Source organism: Haliotis rufescens, unplaced genomic scaffold, assembly GCF_023055435.1.
Source record: "Haliotis rufescens isolate VD_foot unplaced genomic scaffold, xgHalRufe1.0.p SCAF_79, whole genome shotgun sequence".
Lineage (NCBI taxonomy): Eukaryota > Metazoa > Mollusca > Gastropoda > Lepetellida > Haliotidae > Haliotis > Haliotis rufescens.
In genome coordinates, this window is record NW_025964371.1 from 56,946 (window position 1) to 77,878 (window position 20,933).

At 40.2% G+C, this 20,933-nt stretch overlaps 1 protein-coding gene across 1 annotated transcript; it reads left to right on the forward strand.

Moving 5' to 3' along the window:
• Window positions 1-7,124: 7,124 nt before the first annotated feature.
• On the forward strand, window positions 7,125-19,757 carry LOC124152121 (organic cation transporter protein-like). The gene is made up of 10 exons (XM_046524888.2): window positions 7,125-7,165; window positions 7,588-7,704; window positions 10,459-10,759; window positions 11,370-11,791; window positions 13,067-13,306; window positions 16,290-16,424; window positions 17,771-17,853; window positions 18,380-18,500; window positions 18,687-18,759; window positions 19,554-19,757. Exons 3-10 carry the CDS (start codon window positions 10,481-10,483, stop codon window positions 19,755-19,757), a joined length of 1,557 nt encoding a protein of 518 aa, XP_046380844.1. The 5' UTR covers window positions 7,125-7,165; window positions 7,588-7,704; window positions 10,459-10,480.
• Window positions 19,758-20,933: the final 1,176 nt, after the last annotated feature.

A 20,933-nucleotide genomic window follows, 5' to 3' on the forward strand; every position in this document is an offset into this window, starting at 1 on the left:
AAAACCATACTCACTCACTCACTGCTGCTTGTTTGAAATTTGTTGGGGAGAGATATTTATTTATACTCTGCCTGTTAATCAATCCCCTTTCACTGTACCAAGTGGAAATAAATATTGTTCAAAAAAAGATTTTATTACAACAAACTCAAGCTCTATCAACGAAGATATAATCCCCAACGATTTTGTTGACAAAATGAATGATGTTGAAAGACTAAAATATGCTAATGTATTGTTAGAAAGGTCACGTTAGGGTGTGAGGAATCCAACCTCACAAGGTTATAAGCTGGTTGATTTATGTAAAAGCAATAATATATACATTGTCAATGACCGAGTTGGACATTACAAAGGAGTTGGCAAAGTTACTTGTAAAGGAGTGAGCTTGGTTGATTATGCTGTAGCGAGCGCTAATGTTTTCTCAACAAAAGAAGATTTCGAGGTCCTTGATTTTGAACCATTGTTCTCAGATATCCACTCACCTATCACTGTATCACCCCAAGCGTTAAGACCAGAGAACGCAACAAGCCCCCGCTTTAGAAAATGAAATAGGACTGTCTGTCGACGAAAAGCTACCAGTTAGTGAAGCATTATTCAGCTTTTTGAAATCTTTAAATGAAGTTTCAGCAGATGACGACTTTGATATTGATAATCTACGTACACATCTTTGATAGACATTTAGAAGTTGGAGTACCAAGTAAGGATAAAAATTAATGGACGAACAACTTCTTTTTTACAAGAGCGACGTTCCCGTTCTCAAGCAAGTGATGTACCGAGTGTGGTTTAGACACCAATCAGCCACAATCCTATTGTTATTGTTACATCACCATAGCTACCCTTGTGTGCACATAAGAAGCTTCTCCACTCCAGTATAACAATATCTACTCTACTGTATAAAGATTAAGTAAGCATCAACCTACCAAACGAAATTAAAAGTATCACAATGGAAAAAATATTCCAAAAGTGGCAAAATAACTATCAGAAATCTGATTGCAAACTAAAACACCTGCTACAAAAGCCACTCAAAAAAACAAAAATACATCATAAAACCAAAAATAATGACTGAGTAATAACTAAACTACAAACGTGCCACACTAAGTTAAACTCCCACCTACACAAAATTAAAAAAAAACACCAAACCGGTAAATACACCCACTGCAACTTAAAAGAAACACTCGAACACGTAATACTATGCAACTGTGTGCTAAATACGTTCTCAGTCGGAAAGCGCACGTAAAATCTCCAATGTAAGTAAGTAAGCGTAATACTATATTGCACACATTACCAGCAACACAGAACAAACTCCAATCCACACTAAATTGCAACAATCAAATGACACTAGCAACTGTACTGAACCCCCGAAAGGACTTAAAAAAACTTTAAAGCACTAGGCATATATCTAATCAAAACAGGCCTACTTGTACGCATTTAAAAATGAAAGTACAACAAACAAGCTGCCAATAATCCCAAAATTCTAAAGCTATAAAAACACACAAACTCCTAACATATCTGGAAACTGTTTTAACGTTATTTATAATATGTTCCAGAATATCAAATCATGTGTTTCCTGTAATTGTAGTTTAACAGGTTTCTTTTCATGTAAATCTGGAGTAAGACAAGGAGAAAGCCTGTCACCTGTCTTGTTTGCAATATTTTAAAATAACCTCGAAGCATCTCTTGTACAGGATTTATGTAAAGGTGGCCAATTGAAACCAGATGATTTCTATGATCAAATAGAACATATTTTCACAATACTATCTGCGTTTTTAATGTACGCAGATGATGTATTGCTATTGGCCAGACTTGAAACTTGACTCCTGTGTGAAACAACTGAAACTAAGTGATCAGTTGAGAAACGAACACTGGTCATAATACGAAACGATATGTATATTTGACAAATTTTGATTGTTACAGAGACACATGGCATCGAATAAGTTTCTTTGTACAGTTGCAGACGTGTGGGATATTGTTACTTTATGTGGATATTCACGGATACATTCCTCGAACAAGGAAACTGCCTAAAATTATAATATAGCTTTGGTAGGTTGTAATTATGATATTTACATTTTGTTTTCATTCATTTGCTGCAGCATTGAACAGAATCATTGTTGTTACTCTAAGTCTTGGTTGGGAAGTTCTTGGATGCGCGATGGGCGTTGTTCACAAGTAAGCGTCTATATGTTACAGTAATTCCCTCAGGCCATTTATAAAATGTCTAAATATCAGACCATGTATTTAACAGATTGACTAAAATTATTAAGACGGTCAAAAACATCACAATAGGGTAATTATACTAGGAGTAGAAGCCAACCAATATACAAATTTACTTTTAATTCTAACATTTTTAGTCACTTGGTGAGGATATTGAACACTAAAATGTTTGGAAGTCGTTTTCATAATAATACAGATGGACAAAAATAAGCAATGCTTAAGCGAAATATTTACTTTGTGTTGCAAGTCAGAATAGTGTAAACGAAAATCGCACAATTATCAAGCAAGTGACTTACCAAAACTTCGTCACAATTACCGATGCTACCCACAAAAATACCTACATTTCCTTAATATTTCCAAAACTGTATTTCATTTTGTTGATAAATGTGACTATACGCCCTTATTCTAACGATAAAAGTGATAAATGCTCTTACACTTGCGCAGCACAGGTCACGAACTAGTCTAAATTTCTGCTGTATCATACGTATACTCACGTCGGAAAAAACAATAACAAAGGCAACAACAAGTCCCGGGGAATTGCTTTAGACCAGTGCCCCTGCATTCAGCAATATTCCAGCTATATGATGGCGGTCTGTCAATAATCGAGTCAAGACCAATCACTCCTGTGATCAACGCAACTGGGATACGATGACATGTATCAACCAAGTCAGCGAGCCTGACCCACTGATCACGTCAGTCGCCTCTTACGACAAGCATAGTCTCCTTCATTAGCCAGCTCTCTACCATTGGTCCACGAACGCAAAAACACGTAATCCGTGCTCATTTAACAGGCCATTACCACCCCAGACCCATACGCAATTCGGTAAATAGCGAATGAGGTCGTCCCACGAAGCCGGTTTCTTTGATATGTCGACAGATATTCCGCATGTTGTGATCAACATGTGCTTCCTTGATGTACAAACTATAGTCTGTGTGACAAAACCCCGATATGATATACAAACGTACATGAATACAGCAATACAAATTCTTGACATGATATACATGCATACATATATACATCAATATGAATTATTATGATTATTTCTTCAAATCAGTACCAAGTAAGATGTGAGACGGCATCAAGGTATTCAACAGCACATTTCCACACAGCAAGAAATTGTCTTCTGTAACAGCCAATATATTTTTCCAGTTGTCGGTGTTTCTTTTGTTTCACAAGCTGAAGAACGGCAACTTCAGCTAGCGAAAGACTGTTCTATCTTTATAAGTGTAGAATCTTGAATAGGTTTGGTTTGGAGGCTGACCTTTCTGCGCGACCCCTCGACATGAATGGTTCTGCGTGGCCTGACTGTCCCGGAGGGGTTCCAAGTCTTGCGACCGTGGTTGCCTTCTTCCTCCCCATTCATTTTGTCTATGGAAGCCACACCCGCCATTGTTGTCCATCAAAGTGTAAAGTTTATGGTGAGGCGAAACATGCTTAAACCGATCACTCTAAACGTACAAGTATTGGATAATTGGAAACCCAAAAGCAGTTTCAAAGGGAAGGGCGTGTCCGCTTCCCTAAGTCCCATGGGGATTGTTAAGTCGGATGTATTAGAGCGTTAGCCACAGTAACAGTATAGTGGTGTGATGGTGAAATGGGGTTTAACGTCGCGTCCAATATTATTGCACTTATATAGCGACGTGCATGTACGTGTGTGTGTGTTTGTGTGGCTGCTTGTACTAGTCCGGACTGATGCCGATTTATAGTGCTAGCTCACTGAGATACCATGCCGCAGTTTAACATGAATATCCCACTCAGACACAATATACTGACTCCGAGCCGACCAGTCCTTGTTAATGCAGGGTAACAACTAGTACCATCTTTTAACGTCTTTTGGTACGACTCTGGGCGGACGCTCTACCACTAGACCACGGAGGCGGTCACCAGTATGGTGTGGCAGCGGTAGCGCTATATAGCTCGGTATTTGAGCTCCTGGTATCCCGGCAGATTGCCTTGTTTACCATACAGTGCATAACCAAACGAGCACTTAATGCTTAGTAAAAGTTACAGCGTTCTCGGCAGCTGTTGATCCTGACGGTCATAGTGACAGGTAATGGTTTAGCCAATAAGACTACCTTCGTTAATGATGCAAAACTGGGAAAGTGTTAAATCGGCCATTTTGTCTCAGTCAAACCGAACCAGTGAAATATCTCATTTTTAATCAAGGCCATATTATAACCATGTACAGTAGTCCATATATCCTTATATATCGGAAGTGACTTATGAAACATTAAAAACTCAGTTTCATTGTATTAGATGTCTGTATAAAAAAAGTAAGATATTGTGGAATGGACTTCCATGAATGTAAACCAGGATCCGCTACTATATTACAATAGCACTTGGAGCCCACATCGCTGCAACTATATTATTATTCCCCTGATTTCTGTACCAGAGCTAGCAAAGTAACCACTTGCTCGATTTAGCTGAAATTTTGTATGCGTATGGAGACACTTGAGTTCTAGTTACGAAAAAATCCCAAGGCCGTAGGCCAAAAGACCAAGGGCAGATAACTGAAAAACAAGTATTTTTTAAAGATATATTTCACCCTAATGCTCCGTATCCGCTGGGGCGATTACTTTCGAACTTTACCCATGTCTGCTGCTTTGGGTGTTTGACAGTTTTTGTTCTTTGACTATGGTCATTGGTCACGTGGTTTCGTAGCCATATTAGATTCTAGGTTTTCACAGTTTTTTGGGGGTGTTTGTATTCAAATACATACTCCTCTGAATCCACTGCATGAAATGCTTTCAAATTTCAAACTGAGAATTGTCTCCATACATAACACATCAAACTTTGTTCCTCGATTTTGGATATCTTTGATAGCGACGACCCTATTGGATTTTGATCATTCTTTTCACTGAAAGTTTACTTTAGAGATCATATCTTGTAAGGTTGTTAACAGAAACTATTGAAAGTTTACATGAAGTTAGTTTGCTGACTAACATGGCAAAAGTAACACCGCTTGGTGGTAATATTTGATTATAGGCAATTTGATTTGAGTACAAAATACTGAATGAAGCGCTCGTAATAATCTAGGATTATCTCCCCTTCACTGTCTACTACCCTTGAAGATGGTCTTCAGCAATCAATGCTTGTCTTAAGAGGCGATTATCGGGATCGAGTGGTCAGGCTCAATGACTTGGTACTTCCTTTCCCAATTGCCAAATGTTACCGTACCTTACTTTTGACGGCATTGTTAAATGCAAACCATTTGAGGATTCGAACTTGGTCTAGGTCGGAAATGTGTTTTAGAACACTCTGGTTCACTCTGGCACACGCCAATTTAGTAGCGGTCATGTCCTGCAAACGGTGACTATCTTTTGACTGAGTTGGTACAAGCAAACCCTTTGAGGATTCGAACATGAGGAATCGACGTCGGAAATGCCTTGGACACCCGGCACATGCAAATGTCCGCCACCGGTGCTTATATTTCTCGGAGTTGGTACAAGTGAACCATTTGCGGATTTGAAGTCAAACATGGGTTACGAGCACATTGGGAAAACGCTTAGTTATTAATTATAAAGAGCGAAACTGACTCTCCTAGCTATTGTTTAGGACATGGAATTTACATGTACATGTTCATGTATTTATAATGTCTTTACTACAGTATATGCTACCATTAACTGAGCCATGGTGATGCAACTAGTTGCCTGTAAGAATTTTCATTGTCGTTCCTTCATCGGGTTGATTCTGTGCCATGTGTATGACGACCTCATGTATCGTTGCTCATACTATTAATCATTGGTTTGTCTGGTTTAGATTCGATTATTCAGAGTACCGCGTGAAAGTTTCTTTCTCAGTGATATATTCGAACTCCTTTGTGGAAACGGTTGATAGTGACTTTAATTTGTTTGTCGTTTATAGAGGTACAAACGTAAACACGGTTTTTATACCTCCAGAAACGCTAAATAATATTGACGTAAATTCTAATAAAGAAATCTGTTATTTTATCAATAAAAAACAAAAAAACACCTGTGCATAATGGCCCTACCAACCTACAACGTATGAGATGTTTTGCCCAAACGCCGGCAACGCTGAAACACGCTATGGATCAGTTTGGTGTAAGTTGTATACGTTAAAAGCACGCTTGTATACGTTGTAGTACGCCGAGGCTTAAACACATTTTTGTGCATGCACACAATTCTCGGCGTATGGGAACGTATGAATTACACCCACATAGCTTATAAGTGGTAAATTTCGCTAAACTATTGCATACGCTTTACCGAATTGAAACTGTGTTGTTACTCAATTCACTTTTGAACAATACATATTTTACCGAAATATTAGTTTCTGAAATAGCCAGGATGTCTACCCCTTTGCGGGCAATAATATGAAATAGAAAAAGAAAATATAAAAATGAGCAAAAAATACGGTTTCATTTCTCACCTTTTACATACCTAGGCTAATTTAATGAATGGGTGTACACTACTACTTATACTACCGCGACCGCGAGGCCAGTTTAAGGCACCTTTCCCCTACGCTGAGCGCGCTAGTCATACGTTACTCATACGCTGGGCATACGCTGGCCATACGTTGAACACGCCAGACACACGCTGGCAATACGCTTTTATACGCTGTCATTAGTTATGTTTAAGTCAGTGATAAGCTACTAATACGTTAGACATACGTTACATATACGGTGAACTCGTCATGTATACCCTATGGATCGATACGCCCAAATCAAGGTTTTTCGATGAAACTCGACGTATGACAGCGTACTAACTGTTTTTGACATCCTAGGTGCAAGTTACTCTGAAACGTTGTAGTGTGACAGGGCCATAACCCTCCGAAAACAGTGACATTGTTCAGCCTATCAATGCAACACACGCCCACCCACTATAAACAGTATAATGAACTCGCCCTATACAGGGCCAGCTTACTTCCATGTGCCGTCACTCAGTTTCCGCCAGTGGAAGAATATTAGACAATCTTGTTTGTCAACGACGGCTGTATGACGTAGTAAGTAAAGAATTAGCTGATTAGCTATTATTTTCTTTATTACTAAGTGTGTATAGGGAATTGCTCTTTAATTCCTATGTTCAATCCTTTTGATATTTGAACAACCCTACCGTAATGGCGTTTATTTAAACATTTTCGCTTCACGGTTTATCGACCAACTGGTGTCGTATTTCAGGGTGTGAATTCTTGAAGTTTCTGTATTCTGAAGGTCTACCCACCTCCAAATCGTCCGATACAGATGCATTAAGGAGTAATGCAGGATAAATAAAAAAATAGTAAAATCTATTTTTTTTTACATTTGTATACTTATCTTGCATTACTACGTTGATGGCCCAAGGCCCACCCGTCGCAGACTCCCCCCCCCCCCCCCCCCCCCCCCAATTAGGCTTCAGAAACCTTATAAGTATGTTGTTTTTCTAAAGGCTCGGGCGACAGGCGGTGAAGAAGGTGACCTCCTCAGTAAAAGAGACTTCAGAACAACAACTTTATTTCTTCATCCAGGACCATCGTTGTTGCGCTGTCCTTCTAGTTGTCGTAAGGTAAGCAGTGAATGCAATAACGAGTTATGCAGGATAAGTATACAAATGTAACAACATATTTAGCTTTTACTGAGATTGTCTCGTCCCGACGCGATTATTTACAGACCGCCGCGATTTAGCAATATACTATTGTCGAGTGCGGCGTTAAACAACAAACAAACAAAACATGCTTACACCCGGCAGTGACCTCCAGGTGACGCCACGCTGACCCCTGACCAGAGCCTTTTTGTAAAAGATAAATATTGAACTCTTGACTATCAATGTACACATTCTTATCTACCTGTACCCTTTGTTTGTATTTACTTTGAATGCTTAAAACATATACATATTGAAGCTGATCGGGTTCGGTGACCGGTCAACTTGAGCCCTCTCATTATGCCAGCAGAGGTCAGGCAAGAGGGGCCTTTCATAAGGTCGGCGACCCTTGAAGTTCCGGGGTAGAATAGGTCTTCAGCAACCCATGTTTGCCGTAAAAGGCGACTATGCTTGTCGTGAGAAGCGACTAACGGGATCGGGTGGTCAGGCTCGCTGACTTGGTTGATGCATGTCATCGTATCCCAATTGCGATGCCAATGACATCAATTACTGGCTCGATTATTTACTGACAGCCGTCATATAGCTGGAATATTGCTGTGTGCGGCGTAAAACAATAAACCAACCAACCAATCATAAGGTCGGCAGTGGTCAAACATGAATAGGGATGACAAAACCCGGGACGAGCCTACGATAGAATATTTTGTCAAAATAGATGAAGAGACATTTCAAAGTCGTTACTATGAAGATATGGTGGTACATACGTCGTCATGAGTTTTATCAGTTCATAACATATTGTGTGACTTAAAAATACTTGTATATTTTGTTCAAAAAAGTAGTACGTTATTCTCGTGGTGTGTGTGTGTGTGTGTGTGTGTGTGTGTGTGTTCATCCTGGTACTAACCAGGTTCTGTTCATGACCCTCGGTGAGTGGACTGTAGGTCGGTTATAAATAAAATAATGACGGCCGGTTTCTAACACTATTGACCAACGGTAGCTGAGAAGGCGTGTGAAGAGTCGTGTTTGTTGAGAGGCCATTATACCCTGACCAAACGTACAACTCATAATAGAAGGGGTGGGGTGGGGGGCGGGGTCATTGGTCCCCAGCTGCAGCATAACCTATGTTTGTCGCTTATGGGTTCTATACCTAGCTTGATTGTACTTGTCATCGTACGTCAAGGGGTAGTGTCGTTTTTGCAATATTAAATATCCGTTTTTTCATAATTCGCATCGGTGATATGTTAGCCAGGTACTATTGTGGTGCTGTCGCCGTGGTATTAGTTGATGAACAACTACAAGAAACATGAATAACTACATATTAACCAGATACTGTAAACATGAGATAAACATTTGCATCTTAGGGGCCGACCATTTGATATTCGGGGATTGGGCCTCGGATTTCAGCGATAAATTACTTTGTCCCAGATAATGCTTAAATAAAATATTTATGCTTCAGACTGTTGAAAGAAAATTAGATAATCTGCCACAAAAAGACCATTGTTGCGAAGTGTTTATATTTAGGATCATAGTTTTAATTAGAAACACAGTATCTGGTTATGCAACCGTAGCTGAAAAGAAAATACCTACACGTAGTCTCCTTTCAGATCAGATAAGGGTTCTCGATAATGATTAAACCAGTATATAATAAGTATGAGCCACATAACACCCATAACATCAGCTGAACGATCATAAGATAGAACCGTTTTGACACACACTGTTGTGTTACATTCAAAGCCATCTGAGCCAGGGGAGGGCGTGACAGAGAAGAACGCTGTTGACAAGGCACGCTGACCTTCTCACACACCACAGCAGGTCTGACAACAGGTAGTTGATCGTTAAGAGGAGAACTGTAAGCTGATATTACGGTGTATGTTTTACGATTTGTGTCCAAATCCGATTTTGTCATGAAATTACGATTCATTCTTCTGTCATAGGGAATTGTCCAACACAAAACCGGGAATTTAGATTCAGGTGTTGTTCTGATCGCTTGATCCAAGGCTTATCTTAGGATGGTTCTTATTGGGGACTCGGCCTTGGTATAGCATTAGCTGTGTTTGAACTGGCCCCTAAATTATGAAAAGCCTGCCGCTTCTTTCATTATTGCAAAACTTCTACCACAAGCCCCGACTCTTAATAATGGACATACGGTTTACCCAAACGCTAATTAAATGCGATCATTATCTTTGTGTTTCATATTGGTACTATTTAGACGGACATATTACCATAAATGTAAACTGTACCGTATTTAGTTAGACTTAATATCAATTCTAATTTTGCCTAGAATTTTACAGGCCGCTGGTTGGAGTTATTCTTTGTAGCCTCTGACGCATATTTTTTCACGCACATTGAGTGAATGGCGGGTGCTACCGCTAGGACAGAAGATGCTTACCCTTTTCGCGAAAACCTGGTGTCATATAGTTTTCTAAGCTATTTTTCCTTTTACGACCCAATATGTTTCGGTGGTTATTCGAGATTGGTTGATCTCTGGCGTAACGTAGACGTTTATATTTACACAAATTTCTGTACACACAGTTAAATAGCAATGCCGTCAAGATCCTAAGATGACATTAACGTTTGCCATGGAGAATATTAAAAGTATGAATTCTGAATTCCAAAAACGTATTTGTCCTAATAATGAACATCAAGGTCTTACAACACTATTAACCTCATGCTGTGCTTTTATATCAATACATGATTACCCCGTTGTTCCTTTACAAACAGTGAAGACGCTACTGTGACAAGGATGCACACGGACGCCATCATCGAGGCCGTCGGTTGTATGTCCCGCTTCCAGATCCTCATGGTTGTCTTCATATTCTGTCCAAGGATGCTGATGGCGTGGGGGATGTTGATAATGTCGTTTGCGGGGACTACTCCAGATTGGTGGTGTCTCCCAGCTACAGCGCCCTCTGTTGATGAGACCGACTACATGAACAACGTCACATTGAAATTATGTCCCACCTCGGACAACATCAGCTGTCAGGTTGTGTACAGCCAGGATAAAAACACTATCGTCAGTGAGGTAGGTAGCCTTAATTCAGCCTCCTTTCAAACTTGTGTTAGAAAATAAGGAGTGTTCAATCTGATTGTAGTTTAATATAACACCAATCAATATTACAGCTATATGACGGCGTCATGCATTTAATAGAATCTGGAGAAAGACAAACCAATGATTGATATTATGAACAACGCCCAACACCGTCCTGGTACGATGCCATGACAAATCAACTGAGTCACCCACATGACGACCAAATGATTGTTACCTCTTTTCTGATAAGCTTGTGGATTTAATCAAATTAGTAAACGTCTGAAACCTGCATCACTTCGGACTTTCCTCCCTCTTTTAGCTGACACACCATGATATAACAAAAATACTGTTGAAACGGCGTCACCCATTCACAGTTGCGACAAGCATGGGTTGACTAGGGACCTTCTCTAATAGGGAATCCGGAAATCGTTGTCGCTCGTTCAGATTGCATAGAATGGTATTGTAAAATGATGCTTCTATATGAAAACGCATATGGTATGCTCTGCTCTGGTATTGTCTCGTCCACACTCGATTATTCAAAGACTGGCGCGGCGTGTTGAGTGCGACGTCAAACTAACAGATATGCATTGATGTCTTCTTTCAGTGGGGTTTGATTTGTGACCGCAAAGAGGTCAATCCTCTCGTCACATCAGTACAAATGGCTGGAGTCTTTGTTGGGGCATTGCTTGGCGGACAGTCTGCTGACGTCCTCGGTCGGAAGTGGACTTACTTCGTCTGTCTGGTCCTTCAAGGTGGATTCAATCTAGTGGCAGCATTCTCCGTCAACTGGCAGATGTTTACAGTGTTGCGTTTTCTCATCGGGATGATGACAGGCTCTCTTCTGGTGGTGTGCTACCCGTATTTCATTGAGTTCGTTGGAAAGAAATGGCGATCACTTGCATCGGCAATTCCAGTCTGGGTAACGGGTGTATGTGCATTTGCCCTGTCCAGCTGGTTGAGGCCTGACTGGTCTCATCAACACATCATATTGGCGGCCCTTCATCTGCCCTTCTTCGCGGGATGGTTGTAAGTATCTCAAGTCGAGAGTGAGACATTGTCAGAGCCTCCAACCTCCAACCCACGAATGGTTGACTACTAAGCCTTTGATTAAATGCTGCATCATTAGCATCCAAAATATGTCAACATGATAATCATACACTATTGAAAAAGAAGTTTTGCATGAACTTGCACTTTTTTAACTAACTATACTCCCTTCAAAACATAACAATATAGTCTGAATATTTTAAACCCCATTCAGCAATATACCAGCTATATGACTGGCCAGTAAATAATTACATCTGGAGTGGACTTAGCAGTTATTGGGCAAAGATATGACCCGCTCTGTTGTGTAGTGGTAGACCGTCCGCCCGGAGAGCAGAATGTCCGGGGTTCGACGTTGGAAGATTTGTTGTACTTGTTGTTACCTTGTCTGGCGCTCTTCATTAAGGAGCTAAAAGAAGGACTGGTCGGCTTGGAATAGGTAAACTGTGTCTGGCTGGGATATTCATGCTGAACTACCGCCTGGTATCCCAGTTGGCTAGCACTATAAATCGGCATCAGACCGGACTAGTACAGGCAGCCACACACACACACACGTGTATGCACGTCGCTATATAAGTGCAATAATCTTGGACGCGATGTTAAACCCCATTTCACCTCACCACATAGCGCAAAGATAGCAGTCAATCAACAAGTCGCCAAACCTGGCCACCTGATCCGTTCAGATCGCCTCCGTGGTCAACTGGATAGAGCGTATTAACAGAGAGCGGAAGGTCAATTGCCCGATCCACTGCAGCGTCATAGCATACGAAGTCAAACGACGGTACTTGTTCTTTCCCTGTCTGGGGATCAGCATTTAGGGTATAAATAACAAGGACTATTCGGCTGTGAGATGGTATACTTTGCCGGAGTGGGGTAATTGTGTCAAACTTTGGCATGGTATCTCATTAGGCCTAGGACGATAATACCGGCATTTCTTCACACTAGTACAAACGGAAGCATCTGTAGGTCAGGTGAAGGTGTCTATATCTCGCAAAAGGTTCATGAGTGCCATATGTACATGCATGTCACTGTATAAGTACAACAACATTGAGCGTGACTAAAACACATTGATAAACATAGCCTGCAAGGGCCCCTTTCTCTGAAACACCACTGGGTCTAATATATGTATCTTGCAGATTCATTTAATATGCATTACAGGTATCCCAAGTTCATCAAAATTTGCGAATTTGGAAATAGAATGCAAAGCCATTGTTAACGTGTTCCACCTGACTCTTACCTATCTATTTTGGACGCTGCCAGCTTTGTCCCAGAGAGTCTGCACTGGTTGGCTGTAAAAGGGCGGACTGATGAGGCTGAGAAGGTCGTGGACCAGATGAGTCGATACAACAAGAGAGAGAAGCCCACCAACACACTGCAGCTGCTGAAACAAGTGGCAGAAGAGGAGCAGAAACTGAGGGCGTCTGGCAGCAAGTACACGTACCTTGACATCTACAGGGGCTGGAGCATCTGCTGGAAGTCTCTCATCATACAGTTCGTATGGTAAGTATAGTGAGTGGGTTTTAAAAAGAGTTAATCTGTGATTCGAAGCTCTGATCAACGGATCCTGTCACAACAAGGTACATTACACAGATAATTAGGACAACTCAGACTTCAGGGCCTAGATTTTTGAAACGGTCTTAGGTGAGATAAATCTTAACAACTTACGTTCAAAGATTAGATATCTTAAGTTTAAGATACGATAGTGTTTGAAAACTATCGTAAATCTGTCACAGATCGTTTAGAGCTACGATACCTATCGTAACTCTGACAGAGAACTCATTTGTGTTAGAGATTGAAAAAGCGGGGTGTTTCTAAATGACGTCTAGGGCATTCCCAAGCCGCTAGCAATAACAACATGGAGAAGTGAGACGGAATTCATGATGATATTATTAGGTCACACTGTTTAACACTCAACTGTTTCAGTGACATTCCGTACAATCCTAACTATGTCCTACATGTAGACGTTTTGTTCTTATGATAAAAAAAGATGTATTGACCATCCGAACATAAATAGCTTTCGTGTTCAATGCAAAGACAATTTTCAAGCCCAATAAATGTTATAATCAATAAGTATTGTGTTACTACAAATGCCTCTAAAAGAAGTTAATCGCAATTAGAATTGAAATAATGTGCCAAAAGATACTTCACTATTTTCCCTTCCAATGGGGCGGTCGGGTAGCCTAGTGGTTAAAGCATTAGCTCGTCACGCCGAGGACCCGGGTTCGATTCCCGACATGGGTACAATGTGTGAAGCCCATTCCTGGTGTCCCCCGCCGTGATATTGCTGGCATATTGCTAGAAGCGGCGTAAAACCTCACTTTCTCACTCACTCCATTGGTCCTCTCGCGAGCGCGCAGAACTTTATATAAACACATCGCGTCAAGTCATTGACGTAAGTAAGGGACGTTATTCTAAATGACATTGACGAGACCTTTGATCTAACAGCAGGCGTTCAGCATTCAAGATGCGTGTTCAAGTCTGACTATACGTAATGTATACTGGATCAGTTAGACAATACTGCATGTTTTTGTGTGTTTATGTCAAGCGTCAAATTTTGTAAAGAGAAAACACCAACATAATACCTGGAAACACTCAAAACTGTTCAGGAAGCAGCGCACCCACGAGCGAGCTATAATGACAATGAAACCTAAGTTTGTTTGTTATTTATTTTTTCAATGTATTTCACGGAAAAAACAAGGTGTCAAAAACAATATCAATTTATTTGTATTTAGATTGTTTTTTACCAAATTTGAAAGTGAAACAAATTTTTATTCACAAAGGGAGATCATTTTAGGAATGTGTTGTCTTATGGAACAGCCACAATCAATCATGAACATACATATAATGTAGTCCTTTTCTATCCTTTTAAATTAAGCAGAGCTAAAAAAATGATTTATCTGATTTCATTTAAATCTAGCTGAGGAGCGAAATATCTACATTGTTCGTTGACGTTTGGCTTGTTTGACAGCATTGCTGAGGGTCATTTAATAGTATTTGTCCGGTGACCCTATCCTTCATAATGATTTTTTTCTGAATGGTCTCAAGTATTTATTTTTATTGTAAGAATAAAACGGGTAAGTGTACATATACATTTAAAATTGACCAACATCAAATTAATATTATTTTAAAATCGGTCCATTGAATTCAGAGATTATTGTGTTGAAAATGTATATTATATATTGATCAGTAAATTTCATTCAATAAACATTTTCTGCGAAAATATATTGGAAATTGAATTTTGGACAATGGTCAAATGTTACATTTTGACAACAGCATGGGAACACATTTTTGATTTTTCAAATCGCAATTCAAGAAAATAAGATACAAAAATATGTACTTAACCTCTACTGTCAAAATATAAATAATTTGCTATATTTAATGGAATACATCTTTGTTGTTAATCACCTGTTTTTAAGGAATGCAAGTGTTCAATAGACGATATTTAATCTCGTTTTATCATATATATGGCGTTGTTTTTAAAACGAAACAAAATACAATAACATTACATTACAAAAAACATTGAATATTCTCTTTTTACAAATATATTACACATATATTTGATCACATGTATTTCCTTGCTAAATCAATAAATACTACACTGTATAGTTATATTTAATCATTGAAACCGCTCGTCTCACACAAAATTGGTGAGAAACGCTTATGGTTTTGCACCTCTCACCTACGGAGATTGATATCATTTTATAAAATGTGAAAATAAAGACTATAACATTGTCACATATAAGGTCCAGAAAATATATCAGCGGAACTCTGCGCTTTATGAAAACTGTAATATTGAGCAAGGTCTCGCGAATACAAAGGCAAACCACTCTCAGTTGGAGTATCAACTAAGATTAGCTGCCCCTGGGTTATCAATAAGGTCAAGGTCATTACTATAGCCTGCCAACACCTTCCATTGTTATCCTTCCCAAATTATCCAAAAGGCATGTTGTTTCACACTTCTTCAGCATGGACTCGGATAGAAATATATTGTAAGCTATCGACTCCATAGTTATGTGGATTGCTGTGACGATCAACAACATTTCTGAAATCTTTGATGCGTTCCTCGTGTTTTCTAAGTGTCAATTTGAATCACACAGTTTTCACAAAATGAAATGTCAAGGTTTGAACGGAAAGCAGATTATTTGTTTGAAAAATATCTTAGGCAAAGTATGCCGCCATCTTGGATAAAGGTGGAAAAAGCCAACAACATGTACTTTCAACTAACTTAAGATATCTTTGGGCTACGATAGTTTCGAAAATATTCTACGATAGCCTACGTTTTCCTTACAATAGCTTCACCCTTAATTTTAGGGCTACGATTGTTCTTTAGATGGATCGAGAAGAAGCATTCGATTTGTTGTTTGTTATTTCTCAACACAGGAATTACAGTTCTCCGACCATATCAAAAGCATATTTTGGTCCTTGATTAACGAAAACAATATTTATTAAACTTCAGGGATATGAAAATAATAATGTTTTTCAGGGCGTGTCTGTCGCTGGTGTACTATGGGATATCGTTCGGTGCAGGGAGACTCGCAGGCAACCTGTATCTGAACATCTTCCTTCTGGGAGTGGTGGAAGTGCCAACTACTGTGTTGACCTTCTTCACAAACAACAAGTAATCTCATCTCTAGGTGTATTTGTTCGCATGTTATTTAACGGCATATTCAGTATTATTCCAGCTATATGGCCTGTACATCGATCCTGGCCCAGGACCAGCAGAAGCCTTAACCAGCAGATCCATGAGTCGCTTTGTCAGACAAACACAAGTTGTTGGCAATGTGTTCTAAAGCTGACTCGAGGCCATGGGTTGCCCAGTCTTCTAAAGCACTGCAAATCGCTGTGCAGAGTTGCGTCCCCTGGGCACGCCAAAAACCTATGATCGTGGGTTCGAATCCCGGTTCTCCCTGGATATGTTTCTGGTTTTGTCAGCACCATCTCCGTGCTGGTGGGTTTCAGCGAAGTGATAAACGTCTGACACCTGAATCACTGCAGTCTTTGCTTCCACATCAAGCTGACACGCCGTGATATAACTTGAATACTGTTAAAAGCAGTGTGGAACACAACTCACTCACTCACTCTGTCTTCCAACGGGTATAATCACAAGATAAAACTGTTTCTCCCAACGTTGAAACATCTCATGTTGTGTGAATAGGAGATCAGCGGGTACTTTTTATTGTTTTTATAAATCGTTAGACTGGTCTCAAGACAATAGCATTGACACATGTTGTGGAATTAGAATTAAATCCACCTCGTGGACAGATGTTGACATCTTCATAACTGAAGATGGCCGCATCTTTCATATTTAAAGAAGGTTTCAAAGTCGAGTTGAAAAAGAAACAAGTGGACTTAATGATTCTATCAGCTACCATTTTCTAGGAGATAAAGTGTGGTTTGTAACATCCTTATTGTTTATACTACGACGTTTATTCTCGACAAATCTTTACGGCATCTATCTGAAGAAGTGAGTTGTCCCTTAGAGTACATATATAACGTAATTGCCAGAGAATAACCTGTCACGATTAAACACCGAAACAGATACCTTTGGGAGTAAAAGGCAATGTAACGGCGAAATTATATGAATAGATAACTGAAAATCAGTTATGACATCAGGTGTCCCGCGAAAATGGAACGCACTTCCTGCCCAACACATCCACATTTTCAAAGAAGAATGTGGGTTTCTTTTCAGTCTTCTACCCTTCTAGCAGCTTCGGCTCTAAATTGTGTACGACAAAGGTTGTGTAAACAGTGCTGTCGGTGGCTTCACATTACTTCCAGACAGTATGGCTATTCTTGTATGTTTTGTAATGAATCCAGCTCATATATTCATATACATGTACACGTACAATACTAACAACTTGTCCGTTTGTTAGGTTAACCCCATTTCTCATGCTTGAAATATTGTTGATAAGACGTTACGTTTGAACTCGTTCACTCATCAACCTCATTGCTTATGTTTCGTAGATTTGGTAGAAAATGGACAGCGGTTGGTTTCTTTGCTGTTGCCACTTCCGCTGCTTTTGGTGTTGCAATCATTGCAAAAACAGGTGTGGATTTGTAACGGCAAAGTTCATTTGTCCGTCCTACTGTCATGAATTGAACTGCATGACAAATTGATATGTGCTAGTGAAATATGATTTAGGAAAGGATCTGTAGTTCGCCTTTTGAGTCCTACACATCAGTGCATTGTTGACTCAAGTAGATGTCATACTGGAACAAGTAACTGTCGCCTTATTTGTAACATCATTCATGACGTACTTGTTTGATTTAGCTGTGCTCTCAATATGATTAATACTGTGAATTTGAAGTGATGCACGATTTAGCTGTGCACGAACATTAATCAGTTTCGTGAATATGAAGTGGCGTGCCAGTTAGTTGTGCTGTTACATTTTTCAATACCGTAAATATGAAGTTATGTTCGATTTAGCTGTGTGCTCTCAAATAAATCAATACCGTGAACATGAAGTGGTGATCGATTTAACTGTGCTATCACATTAATCAGTACCGTGATTATGAAGTTATTCTCGATTTAGCTATGCTGTCAAAATAATCAATACCGTACGTATGTTTCAGTCTCAAAAGACGAACAGGGAGTCATCATTAACGTCTTGGCTCTGGTGACCAAACTCGGTGTTGGTGGAGCTTGGGCTGTCTATGGGTTGTGGTCAAATGAGACGTACCCTACTGTCATAAGGTACAGTACACGTAATAATTAAGCACATGATGTCTTTATCGTATGTGGCTGATAAATAGCGACATTCACGAAGTACATAATTGGACTTTGACGTGACAACCAAGAACGTTCAGCTATCATACAGCCCTTAATATTTGTCAAAATTGTGGTAATGTATTTTCAATGTTTTGTTTACATTTTCTACAGAAATTTGGGTTATGGAGCAGCTAATACAGCAGCCCGAGTTGGTGGCATGATCGCTCCATACGTCTTTGCAGGGGTATGTTTATTGTTCAATGAAGCTCATTGAGCCACTTCCGTGAGCCTATTTGCTGACTGTAAGACGTCGTACATTCTTATTAACTGTATAGAAATATCTTCCTTCGTGCAAAAGTGGCATGGGTGGTAAATAACTCTAAAGCGCAGGAATTAGCTCTGCAGAGTTGAGTTGCCTGGACATGCCAGGAACCTAAGGTCCTCGGTTTGAATTTTGGTTTGCCCTGATTATGTTTTTAGGTTTGTCTACATGTGGTAAGCAGCTAAGATCTGCACTTCCGTGGGCTTTCCTCCCACATTAAGCTGACACGTTATCATATAAGTGGGACACTGTTGTAAGCAGAAGTCACTCCTCCGAGTCTATTATGAAAGTGACACTTTTATGTAAGATCTTGTTGTCGTATTTATATACTGAAATAACTATTGGTATTCAGGCTTTTTAAAATTTTGAATGATATCAATGATACTCAGCTCTGTCATCAGGTGACGGTGATTCAACTTTGCAATAGGATATATTTATAACCACTTAGAGCAGTGTGGACAAAATGTAACAACAAAGAGAACAACAAAGAATTCGTCATTGATTTGTCATACATACCACTGGAGCATTTAATACGCTTACATATATGTGTCCACTCACCGTCTATCAGACCTAAAAAACTAAATTTGAGACATTAATGTAATGTAATAAACAAATATTGCCAGGTACTTTGGCACATTATGAATAAAATCATCAACGAGGAGTGTGACATAACATAACACCACTGCAGATGAAAACGTTCAATATCATTTTGACAGGGCGATGGTAACCTCGTGGAGCCTTTCGTCATCGTTGGTTCGACCATGGCCGTCTGTGGAGTGTTATCTGTCGTAATGAAGGACACGAAGGACCAGCCTCTGGCAGACACCATGGGGAATCAGAAGAACACACGCGGGGATGTGACCATGGTGGCGAACCATAAGGACATAGAAACCCAGGAAGCTTTAGCCAGTTTGTCTTGAATAAATTATTCCAGGAGTTGAAGGCTGTGGAGACTTATTCGTGTGTGTATCTATTGATGGCACAAGGCATCTTGTTGAGGGTAAAACAAACACTGGAACGTTGCATGATTAATTCAAGGATGGCAAAAATAGGCGAAACCTTGATTGAAAGCATCTCTTTGTGTGTCATCGTTCTGTGTCAGTAATGTACCTGGACACACTGACTAATCATTAGTACACTCTATTCAGCCCTTACACACACCTCTCACCATGCCTCCTGTAGCTGTGTCTTCTCCTGCTCCTGACCACACTGACTTATCATTAGTACTCTCTTCTCCAACGTGACACACCCCTCTCACCATGCCTCCTGTAGCTGTGTCTTCTCCTGCTCCTGACCACACTGACTAATCATTAGTACTCTCTTCTCCAACGTGACACACACCTCTCACCATGTCTCCTGTAGCTGTGTCTTCTCCTGCTCCTGACCACACTGACTAATCATTAGTACTCTCTTCTCCAACGTGACACACACCTCTCACCATGTTCCCCTGTCGCGGTGTCTTCTCCTGCTCCTGACCACGCTGACTAATCATTAGTACTCTCTTCTCCAACGTCACACACACCTCTCACCATGTTCTCCTACAGCTGTGTCTTCTCCTGCTCCTGACAATACCGACTAATCATTAGTACTCTCTACTCCAACGTGACATACCCCTCTCGCCATGTCTTCTACAGATGTGTCTTCTCCTGCTCCTGACAACACCGACTAATCATTAGTACTTTCTACTCCAACCTGACACACCCCTCTCGCCATGTGCTTCTGCAGCTGTGTCTTCTCCTGCGCCTGACTGTATTGACTAATCATGAGTACTCACATTTAGCCCTTACATTGTATGATGCCCAATGGTGCTTCATCGTGGCCCGTGGCACCGGGTCATCACAGTGCTGCACAACGCGATGTGACACACACCGGGGATTTATTAAGATTTCCATATTCGTTAATGATGCTACCATCGTGTTACGGGTTATAGTCATCACTTTATGACCTTTGCAAGTCGCCAACCGTTCTAAACGCAAAAGAGCAGGGATTTTTCCGGAAGACTAGCATTGTCTGTAAACTGATTTGCGTGAATCGAAATGTTATGCTTCGCATGACTGAGCATTATTAAAGCTGAAGCATGGCAACATGTTGCCAGA